Here is a 9,412-nt window from a genome sequence, read left to right as displayed (position 1 = left end):
GTTGGCAGACAACCCCACAAACCCACGAAGGCTTCGGTCCCCCACGAGTCATATTCTCTGTATTTCAAAATAATCTGATTGTAAGAAAACTTCAACTCCTGTGGTAGGTTAAAGAGGGACAGGCTGTTAGTACCACCACCTCCCAGTAACACTGGCTGTAACGAACCCAGCGATTCTCAACCGCAGCGCTCTACCCGAAGTCGGCATCTGTCCGAGTCCCGCGGGAGGGGACAGGCAGAGTGGGCCCCGCAGAGAGCCCCCTTGGAAGGAGGGCGCCCAGAGCGGTGCGAAGAGGTTCTGTGGGACTGCACAAACACAAACCTATCCCGGCGGTTTTGCCAGAAACAGCACCGCCTGCATTGCGTCGGACCTGACCATTTCCAATGTGAAATTCCCGGGGAAGGTCGCGCGCCGCCGGGGAGCGTGCGTGGGCGTGGCTGCGGGCCACCAGGGAAGTAGAGTTGGTGGTCTGCTTTTCTAGTAGGAGAGGAAAAAGCTGTGCTGGCAAGGGTGGGAGTTGAATGACAACCCCCCTCTTCCAAACCACCCCCACATATTTTCCATCTACCTCCTCTCTCCTGCCCTCCCCCACCCTCCCCAACCCACGCCCTGGTGGGCCAATCGCTGCTCGGTATTCCGGGCGCTTTCTCAGGTTTCTGCTGATCTTGCAGCGCCCAGAAATGGACCGAGCGGACCCGCAGCCGCTCGCACCCTGCCGGACTAGGAGCTCTTGAAGGCTCCCGGCGCGCCGCGGAGCCTCGGCGAGGTCCACGCTGGGGTGCAGAGAGCAGAGGGGACTGCAGAGCCATGTAGATCCACGGTTTTGTCCGCCCGCCTCCTTGGGGATCGAATCAAGGGCTCCCACAGTGTTAGGAGGGGGCGAGAGGGCTGTTTATCGTCATTTGCTTCGGAGCGTCGGGAGAGGGTGGCATTTTGCTTTTCCGCCCGGAGTCCTCCGGAACTCCCGGCATCGGAGCGTGGACCACATCTCCAGGTTTCTGGCAACCGGTGAGAATGGGGGTAGGGAACGAACATTTCCGCGGTAGCTGCTCAGTACAGCGATTGTCCACCTGAGAGAGGCGTCGGACGAGCGGACCAGGGAGGCGAGTTTGCCCGGTGCCTCTCGGATGCTGCTACTGCGGCGGCGGCCGCTCCTGCCCCGGTGCTGCAAGGGCGACCTGCCGCATTCCGACTTCGGCTCTCCGCCGACTCAGCACTGCCCCTGCGCCAAGCCGGTCGACCAGGTAGGGGGCTCCGCAGTTCAGGCTGCAGAAGCGGGGGTTGGGGTGACGGGGTTGGGGAGGCCGGGGGTCCAGGGTGCTGCTCGGGACTTGGAGCTCCCTCAGCGTCTCTCGGCGCTTTACCGATCTCTAGTTCAACGAAGTTGTAAACAGATCGGCTGTTGGGCATTGGGAAAAGTGGGGTGGAAGAGCCCCAAACTTGGATTTCGGGTGTCTGCGTGTGTGTCTGTCCGTGTGTGTGTGATAACCCTAGTAAGCGTCCAGTCCTTTCTAAAAAAAGACAGAGGTCTGCGTTCTTGGTGTCTCAGATGTCCGTCCCATAGGAATGCTTCTGATTTTCTACCCCCTTATCACTTTCTATTTCTCTGCAGCGTCCATCGATCGCCCTGGTGGGAGCTTAGAAGGCGGCAGGCGAAGAGGGGTAGGAGGGGGGAGAGCCGAGGAGAAGCACAGGGGGTGGCAGGTGCTGAACTGGCGCTGCACCTGGTCCTAGGAGGGCTCAAGGAGGGGAGGGAAGGCCAGGGCACCCCCCGAAGTGACTGCCCGGTCCGCTAGAACGCCGCTGCGTTAAGGCACCTGGAAGCAGGAAGAAATACCCAAAAGCAAAAGGCAAAACCCCAAACCCAACCCTTGGCAAAAAGCTGCAGCCGGCCCCCTCGAGCGAGGGGGATTCCAAATTGAGTCAAAGGCAGGGTGGAGGGGAAGGCGACAAGAAGCGAAGTCGCCCATCTCCCGACCTGCTGGCTTTGAAGCCCCTCCCTCCGAGCGTGGGGGAGGCTAGCCCTCCGGTGGGGGGGGCGCTCGGGTCCCCCCCACCCCTGGTCCCTCGCTTCTTCCCAGCTCGGACTCTCACCTGGCCTCCCACCCTTGCCCCCGGCTTCCACCATGACGGTGATGTCTGGGGAGAACGTGGACGAGGCTTCGGCCACCCCGGGCCACCCCCAGGATGGCAGCTACCCGCGGCCGGCCGACCACGAGGACCACGAGTGCTGCGAACGCGTGGTGATCAACATCTCCGGGCTGCGCTTCGAGACGCAGCTCAAGACCCTGGCGCAGTTCCCCAACACGCTGCTGGGCAACCCTAAGAAACGCATGCGCTACTTCGACCCCCTGCGGAACGAGTACTTCTTCGACCGCAACCGGCCCAGCTTCGACGCCATCCTCTACTACTACCAGTCGGGGGGCCGCCTGCGGAGGCCGGTCAACGTGCCCCTGGACATGTTCTCCGAGGAGATCAAATTTTACGAGTTGGGCGAGGAGGCCATGGAGAAGTTCCGGGAGGACGAGGGCTTCATCAAGGAGGAGGAGCGCCCCCTGCCCGAGAAGGAATACCAGCGCCAGGTGTGGCTGCTCTTCGAGTACCCGGAGAGCTCCGGGCCCGCCCGGGTCATCGCCATCGTGTCGGTCATGGTCATCCTCATCTCCATCGTCATCTTTTGCCTGGAGACGCTCCCCGAGCTGAAGGACGACAAGGACTTCACGGGCACCGTCCACCGCGTCGACAACGCCACGGTCGTCTACAACAACAACATCTTCACCGACCCCTTCTTCATCGTGGAGACGCTGTGCATCATCTGGTTCTCCTTTGAGCTGGTGGTGCGCTTCTTCTCCTGCCCCAGCAAGACGGACTTCTTCAAAAACATCATGAACTTCATCGACATTGTGGCCATCATCCCTTATTTCATCACCCTGGGCACCGAGATAGCTGAGCAGGAAGGGAACCAGAAGGGCGAGCAGGCCACCTCGCTGGCCATCCTCAGGGTCATCCGTTTGGTAAGGGTCTTTAGAATCTTCAAGCTCTCCCGCCACTCTAAGGGCCTCCAGATCCTGGGCCAGACCCTCAAAGCTAGCATGAGAGAGCTAGGGCTGCTCATCTTTTTCCTCTTCATCGGGGTCATCCTGTTTTCTAGCGCAGTGTACTTTGCCGAGGCGGAAGAGGCTGAGTCGCACTTCTCCAGTATCCCCGATGCTTTCTGGTGGGCGGTGGTGTCCATGACCACTGTAGGATACGGTGACATGTACCCTGTGACAATTGGAGGCAAGATCGTGGGCTCCTTGTGTGCCATCGCTGGTGTGCTGACAATTGCCCTGCCCGTACCTGTCATTGTGTCCAATTTCAACTATTTCTACCACCGAGAAACTGAGGGGGAAGAGCAGGCTCAGTTGCTCCACGTTAGTTCCCCTAACTTAGCCTCTGACAGTGAGCTCAGTCGTCACAGTTCCTCTACTATGAGCAAGTCTGAGTACATGGAGATTGAAGAGGATGTGAATAATAGCATAGCCCATTATAGACAGGCCAATATCAGGACTGGCAATTGCACCACAGCTAACCAAAACTGCGTTAATAAGAGCAAGCTGCTGACCGATGTTTAAAACAGAACAGCAAGCAAGCAGACAAACTAAAAGTCTCACCTAGCGGCTCAGAAAGACTTAACACAAAAAAAACCTAGTGACTCACGTCACGCTTTGTAGATACTTTACTAAATGGTCTTTGAATGCTCTATTTAACTGTCAATGCGTTGTGGCATTGTGGATTCTGGGGGTGGTGGACCAGAAGCTTTCAAGATCTGTGAAAAAAGAAACTATTTTCATTTTATTAAAAAAATGGGAAAAGAGAGTATTTTCTAAAACTGGCTTAAAATATATTCAGTCCGTGAACTAGTCTAGGAAAATAAGAATCCTATCCTTCCCTATACTGAAACATTTTTAATCCTTTGGCTTCTTTAACGTTTTTTACAACTAAAAACCAAATGACGGTTTAGAAATATAAAATTAAAATTTGCATGGGACTCCAATATAAAATCTTTGCAGACTGCACAAGGCATCTAAGACAGTGCATCAGATGTAGTATATGAAACATGACATACCAGCCAAAATGGGCAATGAACAATTATTTTTATTTTGATCAACTGAGCTGTATATTATAAGGTGTGAAAAAAAAAACAAACCCAAAATCACTTAAGACAGGTTCACAAAGCACCTTCTAAATCAAATACTGGTCCTGATCTGTAGAGATTTCTCCTCTGCCCCATTCTCCTAATCTTAGAAAAATAACTGAATTAAATGAATTGATTCATCTGCAGTGCTGCTAAGTTCTCTCAACTGCAGAGGAGCCAAATACAGGTCTTTTCTTACCAGGCCTGCACCCTGACCCCTGGCCTTCAGAACTGGATGTAAAACCTTAGCCTCCTTATTGCAAGAGAGCACAAATGGAGTTAAATGTAAGCATGTTTGAATCAGATAACATTTCTTTCACAATCGCATGACCCAGACAATAGGGGATAAGCTTAAGTTGAAATTGACTCCTCTGAAAATAGATCCTTTTTCATTTGCATTCACCAAAAGTGCACTCCTCCATTTATTAACTATTTTATTAGTAAATAAAGTACTGTATTTAAGTGCATATGTTAGTCAGATGGGAACTATAACTTTTTGGAGCTCAAAGCATGTACTCTTATTCAGCATTATGGCCTCTTTGATTAAGATGTACCTTGAATTAAGTAATGCATGATTTCAGTACTGTAAAATTAAAAATAATAAAAATTACAAGTCTGTGGGATGAAAGGCCCAACAGAAATAATGGGGGGTGGGGGTGGGGGGCACTCAGTCAATTTTCCTGCCTTTGCTCAGGGAAATGTCAGGATTTTGTGCAGGTGTAGGCAGAAAGAGAGGACCAATATGCCCATTCCTTAAAGGGAAGCTACATGAAAAACTAAACAAATTATCTAGGTATATATAGCAACACCTAAGAAAAAATACTCTTTCTGGTTGAAGATAAACACAAGCAAAACAAACAAAAAAAGGTGCAAAACTGCATGTTTTTTGGTGCATTCTTAGGATGTAAATGAAAACGTTTATCTACTGTATGCATCCAAAGCAGAGCTGATTTTTTTTTTTTTGCAGTCATGATTTGAAGTCTGTAGTGATTTTGGCCCTCCCCTCAAGGCTCCCCTAGGAAACTCAACCAATTGATTTAATAGTTGCTTAGTGCCTTTATCCTGTACCCACAGTGAACTGCAGAAAGTGCCTCCACACACAGCTGAGAAGTTAGGTAACAAAAGGGGGGAAGGGTTGGGGCACAGACATTTTTCTTTTTCTTTTTTCCATCCTCACTCTTTCATTTCACCACTGTGAGAAGACCTAAGCCCTGGAGAGGAGAGATCCAGGAGTGTGCTGTCTCTCTAGCCATCCACTGGACTTGGTCCCTTTGGTATCCTGACACTGGATGTGAACTGAGAGCCATCTTTGAACTGGACATAACCCATTGAGCTCGTTTTTCCTCTTTTCCACCAGAGGCCAAGATAAACTTTCAGCAATTCTGTGTTCTATCAAGGGCCACTCTGGACAAGCAAGGCTTCCTCAGGTCCAGAGTAGAATTCCTGACACATGTCCTTCTTCTTCCTTTGTTAACAACAGCACTTTGCAAATCTCTTTGATAGTCTGTGAGCGTTTCAGGCACTGTTGTGGATGTGGGAACACTCAGTCCATGGTAACTGTTCCTAGGCCTTCCTCTAGGCCCATACCTTTCAGATACTTTCTTTGATGCTCCTATGATCCTCCCACCTGGCAGTCACTTCACAGGCTGAGCATCTAACTTCTGCTGCCCCAGTGTCACCCAGCCTGGAGAATGCGGGGACCCCGTGTCCAGCTGAAGGAGAGCCTCAGAACACGGGCCACTGTAGCCCCAGCTCGGCAGCTCTCCACCAATGGAGAAGTACCCCCAGCTTTGTTAAGGACCTTGAGGGGGAATCTTCATTCCGCACTTAGCATGCAGCCGCATGCTGCTGCCTCTCTGACATTCCTGCTCTGCTTTTTCCAGAATTTTCCCTATTACTTCCATCCCTTTTTCCCTACCCTATCCTACAACTAGCAGTGAGGCAATCAGCCTAGAAACTGGAGTTACACCCAGGTGGGCTGACTCGATGGAAAGAAAGAAGGCGATTATTTCACCTTCCTGTGTGACTTCTGTGACTCTGTGAGGTGAAGCTACGCATGGGGTGGAAGGTGAGGGGCTGAGAACTGCACAGCATCTGATTACAGGGCATTAAACCCGTCCATGTGATGTCTCCTCGTCTGAACCTTAACTCAACCTGGCAACCCCTCTCCTACTTGCTTAGAAGTCCCTGGTTGAGAAACAATCGCCAACCTCCCCCCAAGTCCTCGGGGATATCTTGATCTTTTATTTCAACTTTGAGGTTTGAGGACACACAGAACTTGAAACGCTGCACTCTATCAACAGCAATAATCCACTCAGCCCTGTGGGATGGATGGCTGGAGGATGAGAAACTGGGACCAAGACTGACTATGGCTCCTTGGTACACTTCCATAGTCACACCCCGGACTGGTTGATTCTTCTGCATGTGAAATAGAAAACAGCGCTGCATGTGGTGAACCTGTCAGCCTGGGATGGGGACAAGGTGGGCTTACGAGTTTGGGGTGGTGTGCGGAAAATGAATTCTGCTTAGCTCCTCTGTAGTTCATTGCAATGACTTCAGCGCGATCCGAGCACAGGGATTATCTGTGTAGCATAGGCATGCGACGTTCCACAAAGCTCTCCCCCTCCGCACTGCAACGTGCTGAAATGTCTTTGTAGACCTGACGGTGCACTTAACAAAACTGCCTATTATGGGATGACTATCTTTATCTCATGTTTATTTTGTCAGGCTTTTTACCTTTTCTTCCCCTTCCTAGATATTGAGCGTTCATGGCTCGTGTCCCTGAATATGTGTTTTCTCCAGAGGGAGAAGTCTTCTGACCTGCTGGTAGCCACCACTCAGCTCTTCCAGTGTATTGGGGCCCTAGTTCAATAGGGTGGCAGTGGAAGGGTTGTGCTGTTAGCCATCCCAAAATCTCTGATGTGATCTGAATCAGAGAGACCAAAGACATTCATTTCCTCTGTCCTCAGATTTATAGAAGACAGACCTCAGCCAGGATAGGTTTCTGTTTTTGCATCCCCCCTTCCACATCTGTGTACAACTCCCCTCGCTTGCCCTTGGGACTTGAGTTCTGATCATCAGTGAAATCAGTTCATTGGGAATATGTTAGTGGGTTAGCCTAGCGAAATCAGGTAAACCAATAGCAAGATCTCCAAGATTGTGGCCAGTGGACAGTCATTTCCCTAAAATGCAATTGTATGGCAGGTTTAGACTCCACTGTGGAAAGCTGAAGCACAGATGGCTTCACAGTCTTGATTCACTTGAGAATAAAAAAAAAAAAAAAAACACATGGAAATGGCAAAGGAGGAATACATTTTTTTAAGTTGAAATTTGGTTTAGTCCATAAAGATCCTTCTTCTTGTTGTGTATAGTTACACATTTTTCAAATTAGTTACCATCTAGACATCAGCAAAAATAATTTCCTGATCCCCCCTTGTTTGATTATAGGAGACCTCGAAACACACGCTCGTTAACAACGTTAAGTTTTAATTCCTCGTTTGGTTGGTTAAATTGACTAGCAAGGAGAAAGAGAACATTAGCAGAAGGCAGTTCCCCATTTTCTTCCAGGAATGACTTATTCCTGGGAGTGGTGAGAATTGGTGGGTGGTAACCATCCATAGTATAGAATTGTTAGAAAGAATATAAACCGCCAAACAACCTTGTTATCTTCCAGCTTTCTTCCCCAGCAAGAATGAGGTCTTTTGATGTTTATGTTCATTTAAAGAAGACAAAGGAACATACTAAAATTTTTAAGGTCAGACACAACCCAAGTTGAATTGTGATCTCAGGAGGTGACTTCTCAACTACCATGCGGTGTATTAGTACTTATATTTCTATTATGGAATTTCAGGGTATCTGTGAACATGTCTAGTATGACTCAGGTAAACTTAAAAGAATGTACATTACTTACCATTTTTGTAAAGACGCAAACAGGAGCTGAATTGTTAACCAAAATTGTTCCATTACCTTGGGTCACTGTGCAAACTCATTCAGGGTATGGATGTAAAATTCAGAAGCCTTGGGATCAAATGCCAGTCTCTTTGCTCAGGCAAAATGACCATGGGCTTTCTTGGGAAGTCCAGTGGGTATGTAAAGGGTGAGGCCCTGCTGACCTCAGGGCTATAAACTTTAAGCAGATTAACCATAGTCACAATAATTTTCATTTAAGAGCTAACTAGGCGTTTCCTTTTTATGATGGGGAACTTCAAAGAGTATAGACACATTTAGTACCACAATCAGAAGAAGAAATGGTGTAAGGAAAGAAACAAAACAAAACAAAACAAAAAATCTTCTGCAAAATATTCCAGGTCAAAAGTTGTCTCCTTTCCAAAACTTGCAGAATCACCTTTCTTCTCTCCAGCGCACTGTTAATGGGACTGTTTGTGCAGCAGCTGTAAGTAGACAGCATGAACTCTATGTGACATACCTCTAATATTAAAGTATCACTGAGGTTAAGAATAAAAATTGAGTTAAAGTGCACCATCAGGACAACAAATCATTTAAGCTGAAAAGGTACTATTTTATTTCTTGAGTTTGCCAGTTGCTTCCACCTGGAGTTAAGGATATGTCTCATCTTCACCTGCTGTGCATTTCCCGTCCCCCCTACTGTTCAATATGTCAGGTCAAGGACAGTGAATGTTATAATAGGAATCGAGACCCTAATTGATGCGCATAGTTTTCATCTATGCAATTTTACTTGCTTCTGTCACTTTATGATCTGTTCACATTTGGCATCAATTAAAGATAATTTTTAAGGATCTTATCAAAGACTATCTTGACTGGTTCTTTGTCTCTCCTTTCATTGGTATTTGGGGGGCCTTTTCCTCACCCCCTATGCTGTGGGGTCTCTTTAAATAACATGATGATTTCAAGATAAGATCATAAGTCAGTCTTGTTTCCTCTGGAACATATGGATGGTTTCTGCTGTTCAAGGAAATACATGGGGGTTAAATTCTGAGGATCAATTCATAGCTTGGTCTCAGCTAAAATACCAAGTAGATGCTCTTGGAATTTGGCCTGTGAGTGGGTAGGGAGTGGGGGGAGGGAATGATCAAGCTTTGAAAAGAAAAAAAGAAACGAGGCTCAAGGGGGAGCAAAGTAATTGGTTATATTCGCTTAAATTGTTTTTTATTTGAAACTGTATTTTTTCATTCACAGACTTAGAAGCTTTGCAGGAAGGATAATTGTGCGTGTTGTATGTGTGTGTGGTGTGTGTGTAACAAGGCTGTGCCATGC

The 9,412-nt window shown here is 48.4% G+C and overlaps 1 protein-coding gene across 1 annotated transcript; it reads left to right on the top strand.

The window, feature by feature from the left end:
• Positions 1-660: 660 nt before the first annotated feature.
• Positions 661-8,939, top strand: KCNA1 (potassium voltage-gated channel subfamily A member 1). Its single transcript, XM_053557639.1, has 2 exons — positions 661-1,244; positions 1,613-8,939. Exon 2 carries the CDS (start codon positions 2,127-2,129, stop codon positions 3,612-3,614), a length of 1,488 nt encoding a protein of 495 aa, XP_053413614.1. The 5' UTR covers positions 661-1,244; positions 1,613-2,126; the 3' UTR covers positions 3,615-8,939.
• Positions 8,940-9,412: the final 473 nt, after the last annotated feature.

This window comes from Nycticebus coucang, chromosome 12 (genome assembly GCF_027406575.1).
Source record: "Nycticebus coucang isolate mNycCou1 chromosome 12, mNycCou1.pri, whole genome shotgun sequence".
NCBI classification, from domain to species: Eukaryota; Metazoa; Chordata; class Mammalia; order Primates; family Lorisidae; genus Nycticebus; species Nycticebus coucang.
Note: the sequence above shows the minus strand (reverse complement) of the source record. Positions and strands in the feature narration are given on the sequence as shown.

Excerpts from the sequence above, each read along its gene's own strand:
- KCNA1 (XM_053557639.1), top strand. The coding sequence starts at position 2,127 with ATGACGGTGATGTCTGGGGAGAACGTGGACGAGGCTTCGGCCACCCCG.